The 25,252-nt window shown below is 36.6% G+C and overlaps 2 protein-coding genes across 2 annotated transcripts; both read right to left on the minus strand.

Moving 5' to 3' along the window:
- Window positions 1-744: 744 nt before the first annotated feature.
- LOC131953005 (solute carrier organic anion transporter family member 2A1-like) lies at window positions 745-5,039 on the minus strand. Its single transcript, XM_059315977.1, has 4 exons — window positions 4,924-5,039; window positions 3,551-3,674; window positions 2,657-2,811; window positions 745-884 (listed from the first exon to the last, which is right to left on the minus strand). Exons 1-4 carry the CDS (start codon window positions 5,037-5,039, stop codon window positions 770-772), a joined length of 510 nt encoding a protein of 169 aa, XP_059171960.1. The 3' UTR covers window positions 745-769.
- Window positions 5,040-7,192: 2,153 nt separating this feature from the next.
- On the minus strand, window positions 7,193-10,980 carry LOC131953007 (solute carrier organic anion transporter family member 2B1-like). Its single transcript, XM_059315980.1, has 5 exons — window positions 10,645-10,980; window positions 9,427-9,565; window positions 8,940-9,278; window positions 8,742-8,828; window positions 7,193-7,359 (listed from the first exon to the last, which is right to left on the minus strand). Exons 1-5 carry the CDS (start codon window positions 10,978-10,980, stop codon window positions 7,193-7,195), a joined length of 1,068 nt encoding a protein of 355 aa, XP_059171963.1.
- Window positions 10,981-25,252: the final 14,272 nt, after the last annotated feature.

The following is a 25,252-nucleotide window of genomic DNA, read 5'->3' on the forward strand; positions in this document are numbered from 1 at the left end:
AACATTTGGTTTGTTTTAAAATGATTCGTTATAACTTATAAAAAGACATAATATATTTATTTTGAAACTGAATGAAACAAATCAGTTAATATAAACATGTAAATGCCAGATTGATCTAATCTACAAGTTAATTATTGTACGTTTAATAAAACAAACCATGGTTTGTTTCGGAGTTGACTTATTTTGTTCGATTTAAATAATCATAGATATATGTTCCACACACACAAGTTAACCTTACAATGTCTTTTTTTTATAGTCATTAATGTATTAGCTCATTACATATTTAAAGAAAATTATTTATATTCTCCGTTTTAGTGCATTGTTACATAAAAGCTTGTTATTTAAAAAATGAAAATTTTTCAGTGCTTAACTTTTTAAGAATACAATACAGTTGCATGACGTAATTGCGAACCAAATGAACAGGAAAACTGATCTTATAACAGCACGGTAACTAGTACTTTATAAATCAATCTTTAATTCATTCTTTAAAAAATAATTAGTCAAATGGAATGTTAGATTGCGTAGAATTGTGCTGTTTTAAGCAGTTTCTCTGATGTTTTTCTGTTTGTGTGTGTTAGAATTGTCTTCATGTAATAGATTACCGTCGTCTGTTGTTTGGTCACGGCTGACACTGAGGTCACCGGAAGTGAGGTTATCCTGACCGAAGTTGTCATGGAAACGCGGGTTCCTCCTGGCGAAGACGTAGGAGATACACAAGAAGAGGATGGAGATGGTGGTGGCGACGGTGATGTAGCCGTGCAGCTTGTTGTTAAAGACCTCGTTGTCGTACAGCAGACAGCGCCCCCTGGTGGAACATTTGACGTCCCAGATGACGCAGATGCCGTCGATGACGTAGCCAATGATGACGGGACCAAGAAGCCAGCCTGGGGATTAGAGGAGATTAGCCATTGTTTCAGCTACAACTCATGCGTACACTATCTATGTGTAAACCCTAACATTTTAATGACTAAATGTCGATTTGTAATCAAATTTGATTGCTAGTAGATAAACGGGTTTGTAGGCCTACTATTTGTTTCTTATATGCAGTTAATTTCAAACCCCAATCACTCTAATCCTCAATACACAATTGTGAATGTAACGATAATGAAGAGAGGTGACAAGGAGAGTTACATAAGAGATGTTAAGTAAGTCGTATCATACTTTAAAAGCTTTTATTTAACTTTCTTTCTCTGTCTGTTTAGATCGAAACGCCTGAGCAAAATTTCGAGCACTTCTAACTGACATATTCGGTTCAAAGTTAGCACGTGGTTTAGCACGTGGGTTAAGATATGAAAACAATGCAAACTGGCATTTAATTTAAATAAATTGGATGCCTAAATAATTTTTGATGAATTAACTATATTTTGTCTAAATTAATAGGCTGTCTTTACCAACATTTCCGCACCATTATACGCGCTTTGTCATGTTCATTAGATGCACAATGGTTTTTAGTCATGCAACTCTATTGCAAATAAAAAAAATTAAATAGTGATGTATAATTTATTTTCTACTTTTTCGTGCATTATTGCATAAAAAATTGTTACTAAAACGTTTTTTTGATGAATTTTTTTTCAGTTTTTAGTCAGGAGAGTTAGCTAATTCAAGAGAAATTAAGTCTCTGAAAGCAGCCTCCTCTTAGTTACCTCCCCTAAGTTTAAAATCGTTTCAAACTAAATTATCTGCCCGACTATTAAGTCGTCACTAAACCTGGCTCTATGATTGTAAACATTTAGCGTGAACCAAAGCTCACCAGACCATGTAGGGGTGGGGTGGTAGGGAGCGCGCTTACAGCTTGTTTTCTAGCGTCTCCGAGAAGAGAATATTATATATATATATATATATATATATATATATATATATTATTTAACGGGGAAGAATCACTCAAACTAAAGGAGAGAAACAAAACAGATAAAACTTTTAGACAGACACAAGTCACATTTTTACAGTGGTAATAATGGTATTACTGTTATAATACCGCATATAACTCCTCATGATTTTTAATGTCTCCTAGTCTCACAATACGTGATTTCATACAAGAACAATCAATTATATCACCGTATTCAAGTGGGGTTTAGACAAGGAAAAAAAGTGGGGGGGGGGGGTTAGCTCTTACCAAATAACGCAGTCATGAAAGCCTCGAATCCAATAGCCATGGCCTTGTCACGAGAATCAACGCTCCTGGATTAAAATACATTTTTAAAATCAGCTGGAAACTGTTAGTTCTTGCAAACTTTAATTTGATTTTTAAAAGAAAATTTCATAAAAACGTGTTAATAACAAGCTTTTATGTACTAATGCACTAAAAAGTAGAAAATAAATTATACACTACTATTTAAATTACTAGAATCTATAAAGAAAAGCGTGGGTCTTTTTTAAAATATTAGTAAAGGTATGCAATAGATACTAAAGTGGCCCCCGCTATTTTTATAGTAATTTAAATAGTAGTGTATAATTTATTTTCTACTTTTTAGTGCATTAGTAGCCTACATAAAAGCTTGTAATTAAAACGTTTTTTATGAAATTTTTTTTAATACTTTACATGTTTTTATTTACAATGGAGTTTCATGACTAAAAACAATTGCGCGCCTATGAACATCTTCATAAACCGAAGCAACAAGCCATAAACGAAGGTCCTACTGTTAAAATTACCACTCACCTTATGACGATAAGAAGTTTTGGCACAATCGATAATGTCGAAACAAGTGACCTTAACGTGAAGAAAAAGGCGTAGGCGTAAATGTGGTCGCAGCCGTAGTCGCAGGAGCCGCTGGTCGCCTGACCACCTGGAATACAGGTGCAGTTCTGATACACCTGTAGAATACAAGACAATATTTATTGTTTTGTTGCATCTTACAATAATGTACATATTTAGCTTTTGATGATTGTCTATAACTGCGCTTTCCGATTCGTGTATCTAAGAGTCGTCGAAATGAACTCAGTTAGCTGCTACTTGAGATAGTTACCCTTGAAGTTAGAAGCATTGGAGGGATGTGTCCTTGACGAGTTCAGCCATTTGAGTAAGGCGTCCTTACTCAAACGGCTGAGCTCTCTAAAGACCTTTAGATTGAGCTGGCTATTCAGTAAGGAGCCTTAGAAACCTTGCGCTTTTAGTGTTTGCACTCTGTTGAGTTCTTTAAGGTACGCCCTTCAGAGGCGTAGCGACCCTTCCCGGCGCCCGGGGACAAACTTTCGATTTTCACCCCCCCACCCTTGAACTTTTCATTTGCACCCTCCACCCGCCTCAAACTTTCGATTTGCATCCCCCCATCGATCTTTTCATTTGCACCCCACCCCCTCAAACTTTCAATTTGGCGCCCCCCTGGGGTCGGCGCCCGGGGACATATGGTGTCCCCCCGCCCCCCCCCCCCCCCTCGCTACGCCTCTGACGCCCTTTGAACCTGACTGACATAATGTCAGGTACATTCCGCATTGGTCCATTGCGTTTCAGGTACAGTTAAGAGCTTGGAATTACTTACGTTCTTGAAATTGTAATAAATGCATAAATAGTATTGTGCCTTACAGCTTTCAAGTAATAAACGACATTCCTCACCCCGCTGATGCTGTTTAAGCAGCCGGCTGTACATGGTGAGTAGTAGGTCTTGCCGTCTTGACCACAGATGGCGAAGTAGCTGTTGTCAGCACACTGGCACCCTGTGTTGCACGTCGTGTTGGTGCTGATTATGTATTGAGTAATGTGGAAAGTAAATATGGGAAAGTGAAATTTATAAAACAATGTTATGCTAAATCTGTGTTTGTCAAAATATTTTGTAATTTGTTGTAGCTGTATAAATCTTGAGGTCTATTGCAAAGTGTCTATACGGTCAATGATATCTTACCCAGGCAAAACTGTAAGCAATTCTTACAGATCGGAATTAATGGAAAGAGGAGACATTATCCTTCACAGTTGTGGATCGTTTAAAAAATTAGACAGCTAAATTACTTGACCAATTATAGATCTACGAGCCGACCCGCGGCGTACCATACGCGCTATCGAGTGACGGGTGAAGACTTTCTGAAAGACACAGTTGTCCACATGGGGTGGGTAGGTACGCACTGTTGCGCATGCCTGGAGAGCGAGGGAGCAGTGTTTCTTCCAGACATTTTTCTCCAGGGGGGGGGTCGCTTGAAATTTTCGGGGGGAGGGGGGCGGTAGACTTTTTTCAGTGGGGCGGACACTGTTAAATGTATATATTTTCTATATAAATTCCATTTCGTTCGTGGGGGGGGGGGGGGGAGTTGGACATTTTCGGGGGGAGGGGGGCCCGAAGAGATGCCTGGAAGAAACTCTGCGAGGGAGGAGGCGGGAGGAGGGTTATAGAGTCGGCGTGAGTGCGTGGTGTCCCGCATGGTTGCGCGAGGTGGAGAATTATATTATATTACGAGCTGACCCACGGCGTATCATACGCCGCTATTTAGTTGTTTTATTTTCTACTTTTCAGTACTTCAGAGTTAGAGAATTCGACTATAGCCTCCCTTCCAAATTCCACCCCTCCCCTCGCCACTGTGAAAGCAGCCGTCCTTAGCTCACCAGAATGGTGGGGGTGGTAGCTATATGCCTAGAGAGCGGGGGAGTAACGGTGTATGTTTACGTGGTGTCTCGCATGATCCCCATGAAGAGAATTAAATATATTGATAGATAGAAGATAGACGTCAAACTAGCCTGTTGAATTACCTAATTCAGTTGTAGACAATTTGTTTCTAAAAACTAGACTGTTGAATTACCTTTTCATTTTTAGGATCCTAGTGTCTAAAATCTAAACTGTGGAATACCAATCAGTTGTTGGCATTTGTATCTAAAAACTAGACTGTTCAATTACCTTGGTCAGTTATGGACACAATCTCAATACTAGACTGTTCAAATAGCCTTGCCAGTTGTGGACCATTTAAAAAAAAACAAAACAATAAACTATACAGTTGCATTACCTCGGCCAGTTATGAATCTCCGGTTGTGGACATTGAAAGAAAAATGCCATGACGCACGCCAACAAGGACATGGAGTTGACAATGATTGAAAACTTGAGGGCCCTTATGGTCGTCATTTTGATACGCTTGCTAAGGTACCCTCCCATAAATGTTCCACAAGTCGACGCAAACAAGGCTTTGACAGCTAGAACATTTTCAAAGTAAAGTATTTTTCCATTAGTTTTCAAATTACTAGACGAATATATAAAATGTTATTCAGGTTTTGATTTTTATTTTGATTATAAAATGATTTGAATGTTTATGTCAGAGAACTACACTGATTGATTTTTACAGCCCCACGGAGTGGTTTAGCGGTAGAGCGCTGGACTGCTAACCAGTAAGTCTCGAGTTCGAATCCGGGTTCAAGTCAGTAGACCGTCCCTGAGTCCACCCAAATTTGATGGGTACCTAACTCACGTTGGGGAAAGTAAAGACGGCTGGGCATAGTGCTGACCACGCTATCTCTTCATATGCCGAGGTCACAGAAACAAGTGAACTCTATTTCACTAGACCTATAGACCATCAGGTTTGAAAAGGGAACTTTTACTTTTACATAAAACTTTTGTCAATAACCCAAACAAACATCACCCATCAACTTGAAACTTATTTCTTAAGAAAATTCAGATCCAAAACATAATGCCGATACATCTAAGCTCTTTCTTACGTTTCAGGCCTACCTAAACACTCAAGAACAAATAGGCAAGAAACAAATATTTGTAACAAAGCTAATTCCATTAAATGAGGAATAATGATCATTGCAAGGTTTGTTTTTCACAAAAATGTGACTTAATTACTTTTAGCACTAGGCTCTTCATTTGTTAGGGACAGGTCATATTACTATAGTTTAAAACAACATTTTGGCAAGTTTTGAGACCAGTATTTGTAGAAACATCACGATACGATTGCCTACCCATGACGTAATTAGCCTTGTATGTGGGTAGATTAAACATTGCTTCAAGATATTTGGGTGTGTAGGAGTTACCACCGCTGACGGCAAACAATATGCAGCAAATTGAGATCACCATGGAGATATAAACGGGATTCGTCAAAAGTCGAACCATCGCCTCCAAAAAATCTGACGAAAAATATATCAATTAAATTTTTTTTTTCAGAATTGATAAAATGAATATTCTTTTCAGTAAAGTGTTCTTTTTTTAAAACTAGAAATTCATGTATTTAATTAGAAATAAAATATTATTACATTTTAATGGTATTATATTATTTTTATGTTATACAATTATAAGATGGTGACTTTTGTAACATATTTTAATAATATACGTATTACATAAAACAATCAAGAAAATAAATCAATAATTAAAAGACATTTCTAATGGACCTTTAATGTAAGCAAGGATGTAGTTGATGCGGAGTTTAACTTTCCGGCTGTCGTCGTCAGTGTGGTTGTCAATTCCGTATGTGGGGGGTTCTATCTTTGCATGGTCATCGGTTCTGTTAATGGACAAACAGAACACGTAATCCATATGTGGTGACTAATTGTGACTCGTGACAACATTTGTTTATTAAAAAAATTGATACAAACTAACTATCTGACAAAACATATCAGATAATTATATAAGACATTATTTCAGTCAATATATATTACTTCTTTGGTAGTATATATCAAGAAAAACAGCACAGACAAATATAATGTCCCACACAAAATAAATTATTTAACACAAAATATATTATCCCACACAAAATAAATTATTTAACACAAAATATATTATCCCACACAAAATAAATTATTTCACACAAAACACAATGTCCCACGCAAAATAAATTATTTCACACAAAATATAATGTCTCACACAAAATAAATTATTTAACACAAAATATATTATCCCACACAAAATAAATTATTTCACACAAAACACAATGTCCCAAGCAAAATAAATTAATTCACACAAAATATAATGTCCCACACAAAATAAATTATTTCACACAAAAAAAATGTACCACACAAAATAAATTATTTCTCACAAAATGTAATGTCTCACACAAAATAAATTATTTCACACAAAACATAATGTCCCACGCAACATAAATTATTTAACACAAAATATAATGTCACACACAAAATAAATCATTTCACACAAAATAAAACATCTTAACACAATAGAATATATGAGACAAAATATTTGTGGAGAGAACTCTCAGACAAGAAATCCCAAACAATTTTAGCATACTCTTTGATTTTTCAACAAAAGTCTACGAAAAATAAGTTCAATGTTTACTTCTCAAGCTTCTGGCTTATCTGTTGGCCAGAATCCTTTTGTGGAAGTTTCCTCGGGAAGCAGAAGAGTGGAACCGAAACAGTCAGGGCCAGACAACCAAACACTACATAACCCAGCCACCAGGCACCGATCCAGTTGGGATGTGATGTGGTCAGCTTGGTATCTGGGGAGTTCATATTCAGACATTATACAATTAAAACAGCATTCTTTTTTTTCCTTCTAATTTTAACGAAAATACGACCAAATCACATTTCCTAAATCTGAATATAACATTATTGTAATACTGTATTTTGGAGAATATTATGATTAATGTGAACTTTGATAGTGAGTGGGGGAACTAGAAAAAAAGTGCCACCCCGCAAAAAAAAAATGTGGGCCCCCCTATATATATATATATATATAAATATATATATATAAATATATATATATATATATATATATATATATATATATATATATATATATATATATATATATATATATATATATATATATATATATATATATATAGCCCATATAAACACAAAATGCGAACGTAGGATACTCATTACTTGATGATCGACTTTAAACAGAATTTTTTTTATTAAAACAAATTACAACATGTCCTATGTGTGAGTGATTTTGTCTGTTTTGAAAATCTGTTTAATTTTACTTTTAGCTTTGCTAAAAGACTACCCCGTCTAAAGTCGGTCAAAAGAATATAAAGCATGAACATTTTGTATAAGTAATGGTGTCTCGTGTTGTTTATTTTATGGTTATTTTTTGTATTTTTATTATTAATTTTAAATACATTTCGTTTTTTACAATGTCATTCATTAGTAAGAAATTTAAAAAAAATAATAAGAGAATTAATTGCTTTTTATATTGTTTAGTACAAATATATTAGAAAAAAGAACTTATGAGCACCCATATTTGACTTTTTTAAAAAGGGAAATAAGTCATGGAAGTGGTTTGAACGTTATCATATCTTTCACACTACAACTCATGTGTATATAAATATATATATATATATATATATATATATATATATATATATATATATATATATATATATATATATATATATATATATATATATATATATATATATATATGTTTAGTTTGGTATTATGAAATATGAGCGACAACGTGGCCTAGCGGTAGAGCGCCTAGACAGCTAACCCGGAAGTCTCAGTGGGTTCAGTAAAAGTTCCCTGAGTCCACCCAGCCCATATGGTTACACAACCCAAATTTGGGAAAGAAATGGATGCTGGGCATAATGCTGTCCACACTATCCTTTCATATGCCGAGGTCACAGAAACCGGTGAACTCTAGTTCACTTGCCCCATGAACCATCAAGTTTGAAATCCGAATTTTTTTTAAATTATGAAATATGAGATAATATAAATACATGCACCTTGATATAACCGTTATGTTTGATACATTTAATACTTACGGTGGAACATCAAGTTCCACGGGATACACGATACTTTAACTAGCAATATAATATAAGTAATATAATATAAGAAACATTCAAGTGTAAATAACAACAACCATTGGTCCTACCTTCTAACGTGACGTACATCCTTGTAAAAACGCCCCCTAGCAGAAATGCCAGCGCCGGTCCAAATATCCCCAAACTAATAATAATACCTAGGGTTTAAAAATTATAATTTTATAACAAAAATCTTATAAATTATGAAATAGTTTTGTGATTGATATGCCTACATGTGTATGTATATTTAAAGGGTATTTACAAGTTACCTATGAAAATCCCAGTGTTAGTTTTCTTCGTGTTGTTATCAATATACGTCACTGTGAAGGCTGTTCTCGGGGCTTTCCCGAAGCCCTGTATCATCATACCCAGGAAGATGATGACGAGAGAGATAATGGCTGTGTTCTCTGAGGTCATGTGACTTTCCTTGTCCTCTGCTGACCCACATTTGTTGAAGGTCTGGTTCTGACCATCACACATGGCACCGTAGAGAGTTCTGGAAGAGGTCACGTTGGTCTGTAGCTGACCAGTGTCCGTGCGCGCGCCAAAGATGAAGTGAGGCAGGGAGCAGGCCAGGCCTGATACACCAAATGTGATCGTCGCTACACCTGGACATAGCATGATTAAAATTATTTTTTGTTTCAGTTGTAATACTTTAAAAACTTTAGTTTTATGAACATTTTAAGTTAAATTAAAAAGTCAGACAGAAAAAAATAGAATTTAACTTAATTTAAAATGCCCGTTAATGAAACTGACCTAGTGACCTCGGGAGGTGTAGTTTTGGAGCCGAGTAGCTAACGAACAGCACACAGATGAGAAACCCCACATCATTGGCTGCCAGGATCAAACCTGTCTGTTTGGAGTTCAGGCCAAATTGTCTCTCTAGCGTCGTCACCTATGCGGAGTCGGAAAAAAGTTGAGCTCATTAGTTATTTTATACATTTATTTTACATTATTTTCTTTTTTTTGTACAGCAAAATATAAGAATGAAATGTTGAAATAAAGTAGAATTTCGTAAAGAAAACATAATTGAAAACATTATTTTCCTTCAAAACGTGGTAGCGAGCATCTAATTTTTAATCAAGTTCTTTTTTAAATGTCTCATAGGGAATTAAAACAAAACATATCAACATATTGCATAGTCATTCAGTTCATACTTTGTGATTAGAATACAAGCATTTGGGTAATACACACACATACACAGACACACAAACACACACACATTAATATATATATAGGCACTATATTTATATATATATATATATATATATATATATATATATATATATATATATATATATATATATATATATATATGCATATATATACATATATATATATATATATATATATATATATATATATATATATATATATATATATATATATATATATATATATATATTTATTTATTTATTTATTTATTTATTTATATAAGCACCTAACATATTTCAGTCATACAGATCCTTTTATCGTGACAGTTTCTAATGTATATGGATTAATGAAAGTTAATGGGGGGAATTGGGGATTGCTGGAGCGTTTGATAGCCGACAGGTGAGGATTTTGCATAATCCGTTAGATATTTGGCTTACATGTATCCGATAACCAGATGTGGGGCATATATGAGTACATTAGCAGCCCAATAGCTAATTTACATAATAAAACATTTCCCAAAACTACCACCCCCCTAAAATATATAATATTTCTAACCATATACTTATAGGAAAAATACAATTATATGCTAACATGGGATACGTAACAAAATCGACTCTTAATTTAACATGCAACACACAAGAAACTCCAACTAACTATAAAAAAAAAAAAAAAAAAACATTTTTGGTTAACACGAAACAAGGAAAAAAAGAAAATTTGAGAAAATGTCATTTTTACCACCTAAATGTTGACGGAAGAAAACCCACTTGTTTTCTACCGTAAAAAAAGTCACCTGAAAGCTGACGTAGAAAAAAAACCCACCTGGGAGTTGATGTATGAGGTCAAGGTCGAGGTCAGCAGTGCGGCTAAGCTGTATATCAGGGTGAAGCTCCAGATGTTGGCACACGGCTGTAAGATGTCCGGCTTGAATGTCCACACCCCACACCTCGTGTCCACGGCTAGCTCTGTGTCTTCTCCACCCTGGTCTTTACCTTCTCCACCCTGACCTTCGTCTTGTCTGTCCTGGTCATTGTCTTGGCCTGTCTGGCGTTTGTCTTGGCCTGTCTTGTGTTTATCTTCGCCTGTCTGGCGTATATCGTATGCTGGTTTGTAACCCTGGTACCCTGTTCTGGAAATAATCGTGTACCTTCCAGCCATTCTTTTCCTTGTTCTGAAATAGTTAATGTACAATCGACTGTTAAAAATCGAACGTTAAAACAGGCTCCCAACACTTGATTAAAGTTTTCGATGCGCATTTTTTTACATCAATGTCTGATGATTATTCTCAGCTTGATGGAAATTCACGCGGTAAAATAATTTAAATAGAATAATTTTAAAAAATAATCAAAGCACTAATAGGTCTAGTACGGCACTTTTACTGGATGCCCATCAAGATTTTTACCGGTTGTACTCTACGCAAGTCCACCCCTGATTTCAATGTTAAACAGTAGTAGTGCGCGTTTACAGGCAGAGAACTAGAGGTGCGTAAATCTCCGTTAATTTGTCGAATTAGAGGCCCATAACTCTTCGTTTAAATCAGGGGTCTCCAAACTACGACCCGCGGGCCGGATGCGGCCCGCGAGGTCCTCTCATCCGGCCCGCGGATATCCTTTTGACCACGGAAAAAACGTTAGTTGGTGTTGGCTGAGGAACTTTGCCCAAAAAAAATCAAAGACATGTCTGGAAGAAACTGGCCCCCGAACTGAAATTTGATAGTTAATGCGGCCCTCCGACTGAAAAGTTTGGAGACCCCTGGTTTAAATAGTCGAGTTTCATTGCCCATATCTCTGCAATCAAAGCCGATTAGGGGCCGATAGCACTCCTTTAAATAGCTAACCGGAAGAGATCATAACTGTTTTTAAAGTAGTCGAATAGAATACCATTACGCTCTTTTCAATGGCCGAACGGTGAAAATGAAATTCTTTTATTTAGTCAAACAAGGGAATTTGGGAATTTGAATTTTTTATAACAAAGTTTTTTACTAGATTTTTAAAATCCCGCCTTAAAAAAAACGGATCAATTCTGAGAACTTTAGTGCCATATTGCAAAACTTAACTCTAAACATCCGTAGCTGAGAAGTCTACGACGAGATTTGGAAAAGAAAAACAGCAATTTTAAAAACTTTACTCTTTAAAAGAAAAATCAAATTTTATCCTTCCGACGATGTCGTTAAGATCCTTTTTTAAACATATATTTGTTTTTATAAAACAAATTAAATAAAAAACAACAACTGATTCTTTAAATATATCTTTTCTTTAAACTAAAATTTCATGAGCTTAATAAAAAGTAACTTACGTTTATAATTCTCAAACTGGAAACGTTCGATTCGAAAACAACCTGGAAAATATACGTAATTATTAAAGAGCCCTGATACTGTCCAGAAAAAATATATTATCATGTGAGCTGGGCTAAGGTTGATATAATTATATGTGTCTACCACTGTCGACTACAAATACCTAATCATGCTACTGATGCATTTGGCGAGCTACACTTGAATGTTCTACAGACGGGAAAATTATTGTATCGTTGTCGGGATATCAAGTGCAAGTCAATGCAAGCAACTCATGCATGAATGAAAAACCTGACACTTCTGAAGTTAAGGGTGCCTAGGTTCTATATCGATAAATTAACGGAAATAATTAGCTTTCGTATGTGTCAGATGATGAACAGATAAACGCTGACATTTGAATGTCCTGCTCATAAATTGTGGGTGAATAGGATGCTGTAAATAGTACTTCCTATCAGTGGCGTAACGAGGTCGGGTGTTACCCGGTGCGGCACTTAATGGTGTCACCCCCCCCTTAGAGGCGTAGCGACCCTTCCCGGCGTCCGGGAGCGAACTTTCAATTTTCGATTTGCACCCCCCTCAAACTTTCGATTTGCACCCTCCCTCCACCTTTGTCGGGATTTGTCAAATTTGCTCTTCAAGACTATTTAACACTCGAACTAATCACTTAATTAAGTGGAATTATCGTTTTTCTCTATATATTTTGCTTTTTTTCGCCTTGGTGTCATCCCCCTAAATAGTGGCACCTGGTGCGGTCCGCGTCCGTCCCCCCCCCCCCCACCTTCCCCTAGCTACGCCACTGCTTCCTATCGTGATGTCATTTAGATATTGCATGTTTTTATATGATGCATGACATAATAATATGTACTTGTATTAGGACAGAGAAAAAAGTATTAGAAAACCAGGCAACGAAGTACCCGATATTATTCACAACAATCGCTATTTGTGTTCATCATGAGAGTTGTTAATATCGTTTTCAATAAAAATACAGCTCTGAAGAGCGGCACGGTAAACGTTTTATAAAACCTACACTATTTTCAGTATTGTACTGCGATTAAAGATAGACGATATAAGCATTCATGATCGAGTTCGTACTTTTTATGCTGCCACGCCGACATTTCAAACAAGCCCTCAATTAAAGAATTTAATACAGCCAATCAAAATTCCGTTCGAAAATTCTAAATATATGTATGCCTATAAATAGAATCTAAATATAGATCACCATAGACCTAAATAAGCATGTTGTTTATTTCATCTTCTTTTTACCAGTAAGCTATTCTCGGCTAAAGAATACATATTCATACAGTTAAATTGTACGCGGACCTTAGACCACATGTAACTTGATCATAATGGCTTTGACCGTAGGTGGTTTGTCCACAGCGGGGCTTTGACCGTAGGTGGTTTGTCTACACAGAGTAAAGATGAACACAACAAATGATAAAAAGTTTTGCCGATACGGCATATCAATTTTGCGCCCCCCCCCCCCCCCCGCTATTTCTATATAAAGTTATACTATTTAAACTGTTAAATTTATTTTTCTACCCCTTTTTGGCGCCCCCATAGGGTCGGCGCCCGGGGCGGCCGCCCCACCCGCCATGCCACTGATTCCGAGAACTATTGTTAGCCTTTGAGATAAACAGATGTACTGACATATTTTCGCACTTGTACATTTGTTATTTAGTGAACAATACAGGTATTACTTCTTCGACTTTATTGTAGGCATGCTTTTTATCATTTATTCGTGCTTTTTATTTTCTTGTAGGGCTATAATTTACTTTTTTTTTTTAGAAAAAGGTAATATCAATGAATGTTTTTTATCACTTAATTTTTTTAGAAAAAGTAATTTTTTTCTGAATGCTTTTTTTTATCATTTATATTTGCTTTTATATTCATGAAGATCTATAATTTACTTTCTTAGAACTGATTAATTTCTAGGAATTGAAACTTAAAGAAAAGTTTTCATATAAAATAGTTATAATTGCATCATTAATTTGAATTAAATAAAAGTTTATTATTGTTTCGATTATAAAACTTTAAAAATGTGGACTAACCAGTTAGTAACCACGTATGATCAAACCCCCTATGGTCAAAGCCCTGGTGTGGTCAAACCCCCTATGGTCGAACCAACAGATCAAACCCCCTATGGTCGAACCAACAGGTCGAACCCCCTATGGTCGAACCAACAGGTCAAACCCCCTATGGTCGAACCAACAGGTCGAACCCCCTATGGTCGAACCAACAGGTCAAACCACTAATGGTCGAACCAACAGGTCAAACCCCCTATGGTCGAACCAACAGGTCAAACCCCCTATGGTCGAACCAACAGATGAAACCCCCTATGGTCGAACCAACAGGTCAAACCACTAATGGTCGAACCAACAGGTCAAACACCCTATGGTCGAACCAACAAGTCAAACTTTCTATGGTCGAACCAACAGGTCAAACTTTCTATGGTCGAAACAACAGGTCAAATCACTAATGGTCGAACCAACAGGTCAAACCCCCTATGTTCGAACCAACAGGTCAAACTTTCTATGGTCGAACCAACAGGTCAAACCCCTATGGTCGAACAACCTATGATCAAAACCCCCAATGGTCGAACAACCTATGTTCAAAACCCCCTATGGTCGAACAACCTATGATCCAAACCCCCTATGGTCGAACAACCTATGATCCAAACCCCGTATGGTCGAACAACCTATGATCCAAACCCCCTATGGTCGAACAACCTATGTTCAAAACCCCCTATGGTCCAACAACCTATGTTCAAAACCCCACTGTGGTCAAATCACCCGCGCTCAAAGCCCCTAGGACCAATACTAATTGCAAACTTCTGACATCCAACACACCAGACAGTCGCATGCAAGCCGTCTCTGACAGCTTAAGCTCCATCATTTTGGAGAGTGCATCACAAAATAGGTCAATGATAGATCTGTCATGATATTAGCTTCACAAAAAAAAATTATTGTTCGAAAACATTTTTAAAAAAACATGTAGCCTACATTGATTAGACTAGACCAGCGGTTCCCAACCTGTTTTATAAGTATTTTGCATGATACAAATGTGAGTATTATTTATAGTGGGACCGATGACTTAGATTCTGGTTAATTTAGAACCCTTGCTACTTGTATCTAGTAGACCAAATAATATACTACCCTAAAATGTTCTCGTTTCGTAAAAATAACCACCATTTTTATTTTAGCTAAAAGATAACACAGATGACATCCACTGATCGTAAGTCAAATTGGAATCGGTTTACATGACTCATAATCGATATGAAATGTATTAGAAGCTTTATCTACATCTTTTATGTGTCTGTGATGCATATGTAGGCCTATATCATTATAAAACATTATGTTTAATGTTTCTGAAAACAGATCGACTAATCGGAAACTAAACTGTTACTCATGCGGTTATTATTTTTTACATTAAAATCAACTTAAGTTTATTATGTAATTTTAATTTTACATTTAATTTTCATGATATTTTTATCACAAATTTACTTTTATTTTATGATTTGAAATACCACTTTCCTATTTAAAGTTTTCTATATTTTATTTTACTTTTAATTATTATGGTTGTATTGCTACTTGTGTTGAAGTTTGTTTGAAGTTAAATTTAATTGAGATGATATTAAATTTTGAGAATTAACCCTCGACTTTAGCTTAATTTTCAGATAAAAGGTAATGTAGAAGCTATTTATAAAATGAACAAGGTTTAATGTAATGATAACCTCCAAGTTATGTATTCCAAATATATATTTTTACTTCTTCATAATTAACCTTCACTGTAGATCATTGGTGCTACAAGATATGAAAGAAAAAGTTGATGCTTTAGGAGCCATATATAAATAAATAAATAAATATATATATATATATATATATATATATATATATATATATATATATATATATATATATATATATATATATATATATATATATATATATATATAGTGCACTTATTTAAAACTCGCCAAAACTTTTCTGGTGAAACAACATAATTGATTAGAGTATCAAAATTTAGAGACACAAAGCTTCCTTGAAATTTAGCAATGTGTTTGCCCATCACCAGTGGCGGAACTAGAAAAACGGCCACCCCGCAAAAAAAATTTGGGCCCCTTTTATATATATATATATATATATATATATATATATATATATATATATATATATATATATATATATATATATATATATATATATATATATATATATATATATATATATATATATATAGTCATGGTCTAGCTTAAGAGCACTAGACTGTAATAAGTTGAAATTAAATTAATACGGTGGTAAAGGTCAATAACCGCTGCTAATAAGGATGAAATATAGAATTGGAATCATAATCGCGTTCTATCGTTTTTTAAACGGTTAACACAGCAATGCAAACGAATAAATTTGAAATAGATTTTTTTGTTCACAGAAGGTTTAGAGTTTAGAGACTGTGACGTCATATTTTATTTACGTGTGCATCTAATATATACATATATATATATATATATATATATATATATATATATATATATATATATATATATATATATATATATATATATATATATATATATATCAATCTTTAACATTTAAAAAATATAGGCCTAAAATTCACGAGTAACGGGTAACGATGGCTTGGGTCCATCAAATTTGTGGAAATGGGAAGTTATATGGGCAACCTTTTGTTCTTCTCAACAGGGTCAAAGCCTTTGGATTTCCAATGTGCAACTATTCAATGTTCTTCTATACTATGGATTAATATTATTATATTACTTGATTAATAGCTCATTGAGAGAGAAATACAACGGGCGTTAAGTTGACAGTGTTGTATTTTTCTTTAAACTGAACCAAAATCAAAATCACCACCTAACTTCAAATTTAACCGGAAACAAAAAAAAATCTCATTGAAAAAGGGATTTTTACCCAGAATCGGCATTTTAACTTGATTTAACATTGATCGAAACGTATATATACTGCATATTAATACTTAATTAAAACTATAGCCAATTACCTAAACCTTGCACTTCAGTGGCAAAAGTCGCATATTACCGTCTACCGCCCCCTGTAACGAAATAAAACTTATTTAGAAAATAAACTTTAACCAGTGTCCGCCCCCCTCCTTCAGATAATTAAATCCACCCTCCCCAATGTAAATTTAATACCCCCACCCCTATGTGGATAAAAAAATTGAAAGAAACACTGGTCAAATGTGTAGATCACACAGACAAAAGTTAGGCCCTACTTCTATAATCTAGACCCGTTTTCTACTTTTAGCCGCTAAACCTCAATAATGCAGTCTGTGTTTCTTTCAGACTATTTTCTCCGGGATAGGGGGAGGAGGGGCACTTGAATTTATTTTTTTGGCTGAGTAGATTAAACTACACGATGGAGGAGGGGATGTAGACACTGGTAAATATATTTATGCAGACTTATTTTAAGATTAGACTAATAAATTAGACTGTAAATGTAATGTTAGTGTATTTATTATCAAATATCGACTATATATATATATATATATATATATATATATATATATATATATATATATATATATATATATACTAGCCGTCCCGGCCAGGCCCTGCTCTGGCTTCTGTGAAAAACCTTTCTGTTAAAGACCATTACCTGTGTGTTTAGTAATCATCATAAACCCGGCATTGCACACCCAAACCAAAACCAAAACAACAAAACGCAAACATAACGCTAACACAATTACAAATACAAACGAAAACAAAAACCTAACAACTAACCCAACCACAACCACAAACACCAATACGAACACAAAGAAAAAAAACAAACGAAAAAGCAAACGAAAACAAACCAAATCCAAATGCAAAACCAACCACAAACCCAAAGAAAAAAACACAAACGAAAAAACAAACGAAAACAAACCAAATACAAACGCAAAACCAACCACAAACACAAATACAAACACAAACGCAAAGAAAATAAAACACAAACGAAAACGAAAAAAGAAAGAACAAAAACGAACCAAATCAAAACGCAACCACTAACGCAAACCCTACCTAAACACAAAGAAAACACTAACGCGAACATAAACGCACAGTGCTCAGAGTCTAGCCCGGGGCGGAATCGCCTGTTTCAGCTTAATAAACGACTATAGTACCCCAACTTATTCATAGTCTTTTGCACTCACTTTAATGAACGTAGGCGCGAAACCGAACACGGGAGGCCCGGGACCCCAAATAGCACCCTGTCTGGGCGCCAGAGGACGCACCATGACGTCACCGCCTGTTTGAACTTAGTAAATGACTATAGTACATAACTTATTCATAGTCTTTTGAACTCACACGAACGTATATACCATAGCGTACACCGGAAGGCCCGGGGCGCCAAATAGCACCCTGTCGGGGTGCCGGAGGATGCCCGGATTTGATTCACTTAAAGACTATAGTAACCTTTCTTACCCATAGTCTATCGCATTGTTAAAAACAAAACTATGCAGCATAGCGCTCACATGATAGCCCAGGGTGCCAAATCGAACCGTGCAAGGGCGCCGGCGGACTCGCCTGTTTCAATTTAGTGAACAAAAATGATAATACTCCAAGCTTATCCGTAAATGGAAAGAAATAAACATATAGGATTTGTAGGACCTGGCTTATTAAATGTTGTTGATTTAAAAAAAAAAATATAGAACAGTATGTTCAGTGTATAGAATAAATAAAAGGCAGTGTTAAAAATACCTAACGACATTGCACTTAATCAATCCCCGCTAATTATGTAATTATTTTTTTTTCTTAACACCAAAAACAAAGTAATAAAATGTAAATTCTTTCTTCTTAAGAATTTTTTTTATTAAAGGGAAGTAACTGTGCAGTCAATACATTTCCGACACAATTTTAGAAATTTTATAAACGTCGATACACTTTTTAAAAATTTTATGTCGCGTTCATAATTGAAAATTATTCTTCTAAGTAAATAGAATGAAAATTGTTTTTAAAGACTTTCAATGGTAATTTTTTGACTCGTAAATTTAGACTATGAGCACGATAAAAAATCTAACACTTAAATCCATAGAACTGTCAACGACAAACTTTTTTTTTTTTGCCACACGTTACAGAACTGAGCTTTATATATTAGATATATAGACCTACATTTATTTATTTATTTAATTATTTTTTCCCCTTCAATTAAGTGCATTATTTTGACAGTTTTTATGACATATAACATCCAATTGCGAAAATTATATAATTTACCAATATTAATTAATAGTTATTGAGGTAAATGAAATGGGACGGCGTAGCCTAAGCTGTAAAGCGCTAACTCTAAATTCGTGTGTTCGATTATATGTTCAAGTCAGTATAACGTCAGTTTTCCAATTTATGTTTTAAACTCATATTAAATTAGAATCTATACCCATCTTTCATTTTGTGAATGCGGTATTTAGTAGCTGCTAAGCTGATCTGAAGACAGAAAAAAGTAGCCATTATCAAATCTATTAATAGGTCGAGTTCAAGACCAATACAGGCGATGGAGGCATTGGCCATTTTTAAATCTATCAGTAAGCAGCAGACGCTAATGGGATCTTTTACATATTTTAGCGATAAAAGCTATTATTAAAAGAAGCAAATTCGTTTTATTTTCTCATTTTCAGTCCATTTAAAAGTTTTTTGCTATAAAGATTTGTACATTTGTTTTATTTTCTACTTATTAGTGAATCCTAAAACTAGATAAATGGTTTAAAAAAGAGGCGTGGTTTTGTACTTGGCGACTCAGAAGATGTTCCATACACCCATAACGTATTTAGTATACATATAAGTAGGTCAAGTCTAGTAAACATGTAAGTGCAATCGCGCTGTTAGGACTGGTATGGATAGAAGTTTGACGCTTTTATAATAAAATGCATAGATCTGGTTTTATATAGAAATTGTTATTAAAACCAATGCTAACCAATTATATATTATATATTGATTTGCACCCCCCTCCTCAAACTTTCGATTTGCACTCCCCCCCCCCCGCTCGAGATTTCCATTTGCACCCCCCTCCCACCCTCAAACTTTCGATTTGCACCACCCCCTCGAGATTTCCATTTGCACCCCCCTCAAACTTTCGATTTGCACCCCCCTCAACCTTTCAATTTATTAAACCAACCCATTTTGGCGCCCCCTAAGGTCGGCGCCCGGGGACATATGTCCCCCCCCCCCTCGCTACGCTACTGATCCAAATATAATGAGTGTCACGCCATGATTTCCTCTCAAATTTACATATACATTGATATTAAATACTACAAACTATTCTTTTGTATAATTAAAATGGAATAGTTGTTATAACTGATGGACTAGGCTTCATCCGCGCTATTGACAGTATGGTACTTTGTGGTGACCAGATATATCTATATGCCTATATTATTTCTGTGTATCGCCAAATAGGTGTCACCACATCTGACTTTATCAGAATCACTCTGGTTAATCTGGGTGCATTCAAGGCAGACTCACTATTGTACTTGCACAGATCGGGCATTTTAAAACGCCGACAAACAAACATTAACCTACTTGAACAGGTGAAACAATTGTGCAGACGACTAGCTGTCACGTGATCCAGACCTAGCCAATCAAAGCACAGATATTGTCAGGTATCTGACGCGCCCAGTCATACGCGGGTTCGTACTTCAGCGGTCAATGTCTTTTTCGCTCAAAGTCAATGATTTCGTTTTTGTGGAATATTCTTATTTCGTAAATTTTAAATAACTACGCTGAATATTTTCTTGTTTTAGTCATTTGGTATAAAAAAAACATACAGAGAGCCTGATAAACTGTTCAAGATTATTTTGTTATGTTATCATGACAAACAACACAGGGTTTTATTTTTACACCAAGTTTTCATGAGAATATCCTGGATGTAACAGCTCAATCCGATAATACCAACATATGTTGAATAAAGTCTTGATTCACACACTTTCGATATGGTGAGTAATTTCTTTCAGTAGTTTGTAGAAGAGTATCTACTGAACTGTACCAAAGTTATACAATAAATAGAGCAGTTAATGGCTCATTACTCCATGTTTATTTATTACGACAATATACCGGCGGTGGAACTGTTTAAAGTAAAGTTAAAGTTTGAAACTGGAGCAGGTGAAGTAGATTTTCAGCACTATGCAAAACCGCCTTTAATTTTCCTATCTTGAGTCAGGTACCCATCAGACGTTCTATGGATTCTAGACTGGGACTTGACCCTAAGACTCTTGACTAATCAGTCGTACGCTTTACCATCCGGCAAAGCTCTCCCAAAATTTAGACGGGCACATTTTTACCGATTTCGACAACACCCACTCGAGTACACTACTTGTTGTACTCGACTACACTATTGGTTGTACTCGAGTACACTACTCACGTACCCTTCTCATTTTTTGCATTCACAATTAACATAGATATTTTCCATGATGTTAACTGTGACTTAAAAGTAAAAAAATAAGTAATAATTAAAAAGCAAAGCTTTAGAAGTAAGTTTATTGTGTGGCAAGGTAGGGTTATCCCACAACCACTGAAAGGCAACGTTTATTTCTTGCTGTCTACGTCTACGCCATGAAATCACAAGCAATGTTGGCCACCAAGTTCGCGTCTATAAAATTCAGCAATGTGGATAAAAAAGATAATATAATAAAAACAGGGATTTAATAAAAACGTAGACTACATCAGTAAACTACATTTTCGAACCTGATGGTCAATGGGTTTAGTGAAATAGAGTTAACATATTTCAGTAACTTTCCCATAATACGTGCCGTGTAGCCTACTTATCAGAGGTGGGTGGACCTTACAACATTCAACTGACACACAATAGGGATTCGAACTCGAGACTTTCTGGCTAGCAGTCCTGTGCCTGGAAAAACGGACTACATTGTAAAACCTTTTTCTAACATGTTCTAACATGTGTAGTTCACCCGTTTTAAAGATCCCGGCATGTAGAAATATATTTATTCGAGGATGGTTTTCATTAGTTCTAAAAATTGTTTTATATCATACGGCCTCTTCAATGACATTCATACGTGTAGGTGATGCTAACGATGACCTGGTCATGACATGTTCACATTACCTGGTCCATGACGTTCACATTACCTGGTCGATGACATGTCCACATTACCTGGTCAATGACATTACCTGGTCCATGACATTACCTGGTCCATGACATGTTCACATTACCTGGTCAATGACATTACCTGGTCCATGACATTACCTGGTCCATGACGTTCACATTACCTGGTCCATGACATGTTCACATTACCTGGTCCATGACGTTCACATTACCTGGTCCATGACGTTCACATTACCTGGTCCATGACATGTTCACATTACCTGGTCCATGACATGTTCACATTACCTGGTCCATGACATGTTCACATTACCTGGTCCATGACATGTTCACATTACCTGGTCCATGACATGTTCACATTACCTGGTCCATGACGTTCACATTACCTGGTCCATGACGTTCACATTACCTGGTCCATGACATGTTCACATTACCTGGTCGATGACATGTTCACATTACCTGGTCCATGACATGTTCACATTACCTGGTCCATGACGTTCACATTACCTGGTCGATGACATGTTCACATTACCTGGTCGATGACATGTTCACATTACCTGGTCCATGACGTTCACATTACCTGGTCGATGACATGTCCACATTACCTGGTCAATGACATTACCTGGTCCATGACATTACCTTGTCCATGACATGTTCACATTACCTGGTCAATGACATTACCTGGTCCATGACATTACCTGGTCCATGACGTTCACATTACCTGGTCCATGACATGTCCACATTACCTGGTCCATGACATGTCCACATTACCTGGTCGATGACATGTTCACATTACCTGGTCCATGACGTTCACATTACCTGGTCCATGACATGTTCACATTACCTGGTCCATGACATGTTCACATTACCTGGTCCATGACATGTCCACATTACCTGGTCCATGACATGTCCACATTACCTGGTCCATGACATGTCCACATTACCTGGTCCATGACATGTCCACATTACCTGGTCCATGACATGTCCACATTACCTGGTCCATGACATGTCCACATTACCTGGTCCATGACATGTTCACATTACCTGGTCGATGACATGTTCACATTACCTGGTCCATGACATGTTCACATCACCTGGTCCATGACATTACCTGGTCCATGACATGTCCACATTACCTGGTCCATGACATGTCCACATTACCTGGTCCATGACATTACCTGGTCCATGACATGTCCACATTACCTGGTCCATGACATGCCCACATTACCTGGTCCATGACATGTTCACATTACCTGGTCCATGACATGTCCACATTACCTGGTCCATGACATTACCTGGTCCATGACAAGTCCACATTACCTGGTCCATGACATTACCTGGTCCATGACATGTTCACATTACCTGGTCCATGACATGTCCACATTACCTGGTCCATGACATGTCCACATTACCTGGTCCATGACATGCCCACATTACCTGGTCCATGACATGTTCACATTACCTGGTCCATGACATGTCCACATTACCTGGTCCATGACATTACCTGGTCTATGACATTACATGGTCCATGACATTACCTGGTCCATGACATGCCCACACTACCTGGTCCATGACATTACCTGGTCCATGACATTACATGGTCCATGACATTACCTGGTCCATGACATTACCTGGTCCATGACATTACCTGGTCCATGACATTACCTGGTCCATGACATGTACTCATTAACTTGTACATGACATTATCTGATCCATGACATAACTTGGTCCATGACATTACCTTGCCCATGACATGTCCACATTACCTTGCCCATGACATGTCCACATTACCTGGTCCATGACATGTCCACATTACCTGGTCCATGACTTGTTCACAATAACTGGTCCATGACATGCCCACATTACCTGGTCCATGACATGTCCACATTACCTGGTCCATGACATTACCTGGTCCATGACATGTTCACATTACCTGGTCCATGACATGTTCACATTACCTGGTCCATGACATGCTCACATCACCTGGTCCATGACATGTTAACATTACCTGGTCCATGACATTACCTGGTCCATGACATGTACTCATTACCTGGTCCATGACATTACCTGGTCCATGACATGTACTCATTACCTGGTCCATGACATTACCTTGTCCATGACATGTTCACATTACATGGTCCATGAGCTTTTTAAATTTTGTGTTATGTGTCACTAGACAAATTCAATCCGCCCAAGTAGCTCTATTTTTATAAGCTTGATAAGGGACGCAACTAAATCAAGCCAGAAATTGTACCTCAAGACTCCACCGCCCTATTTTTCCTGATCAAGCACATTTATTCCTTTGTGTCCTGATTTTTTATGAAACGTAAAAAAAAAGTTTCAGATCGTGTCTTGCTATTTCCATTTTAAAGCCATTAACTTTTCAGTGCCGGGGTTGGAGTGGTGCGATCACTTAAAACGTGTATGTTAACAATTGACCTGCTATGGAAATTTAAGCTAAATATAGAAACGTATGCCTATTTAAGCAGTGAAGTGAAGAGAATTAAATAAAGAAAAAAGTGCATAAAACAATATGTCATAAAATATTTTTGCTGTGAACGACATAGGGGGGGGGGGGGGCAGAGGCGTAGCGACCCTTCCCGGGGGACAAACTTTCGATTTGCACCCCCCCTCGAACTTTTCATTTGCACCCCCCCCCCCCCGTCAAACTTTCGATTTGCACCCCCCCCCCTCGAACTTTTCATTTGCACTCCCCCCCCCCGTCAAACTTTCGATTTGCACCCCCCCTCTAACTTTTCATTTGCACCCCCCCCGTCAAACTTTCAATTTGGCACCCCCCCTAAGCCCTAAGGTCGGCGCCCGGGGACATATGTGTCCCCCCCGACCCCCCCTCGCTACGCCTCTGGGTGGGGTGCATTATTGCTAAACTATAAATTTCGAGCTTGCACTCCAGGGTTGTTTAGTCTCGTTAGTTGGGATATCAATTCATCTAGAGTATAATACTGACGCTTGCCACAACAACCTAGGCCAGGGGTCAACGTCAGCAACCTGCGGCTCGCGAGCCGCACGGGTCTCTTTTGATGTCAAGATGCGGCTCGCCAATTCCATACGCAAATATTAATTGTATTATTTCATT

The sequence above is a fragment of the Physella acuta genome, unplaced genomic scaffold, assembly GCF_028476545.2.
Source record: "Physella acuta isolate Inbredline_101_S28 unplaced genomic scaffold, ASM2847654v3 ptg000899l, whole genome shotgun sequence".
NCBI lineage: Eukaryota > Metazoa > Mollusca > Gastropoda > Physidae > Physella > Physella acuta.

Coding starts and splice junctions, on each gene's coding strand:
- LOC131953005 (XM_059315977.1), bottom strand. CDS start 5,039: ATGACGACCATAAGGGCCCTCAAGTTTTCAATCATTGTCAACTCCATG. Junction 2,812..3,550: donor GCTTAAACAGCATCAGCGGG/GTGAGGAATGTC, acceptor TGTATTCTACAG/GTGTATCAGAACTGCACCTG. Junction 885..2,656: donor AAACTTCTTATCGTCATAAG/GTGAGTGGTAAT, acceptor TCTAATCCCCAG/GCTGGCTTCTTGGTCCCGTC.
- LOC131953007 (XM_059315980.1), bottom strand. CDS start 10,980: ATGGCTGGAAGGTACACGATTATTTCCAGAACAGGGTACCAGGGTTAC. Junction 9,566..10,644: donor CCTCATACATCAACTCCCAG/GTGGGTTTTTTT, acceptor GACTCCGCATAG/GTGACGACGCTAGAGAGACA. Junction 9,279..9,426: donor ACACCTCCCGAGGTCACTAG/GTCAGTTTCATT, acceptor TGCTATGTCCAG/GTGTAGCGACGATCACATTT.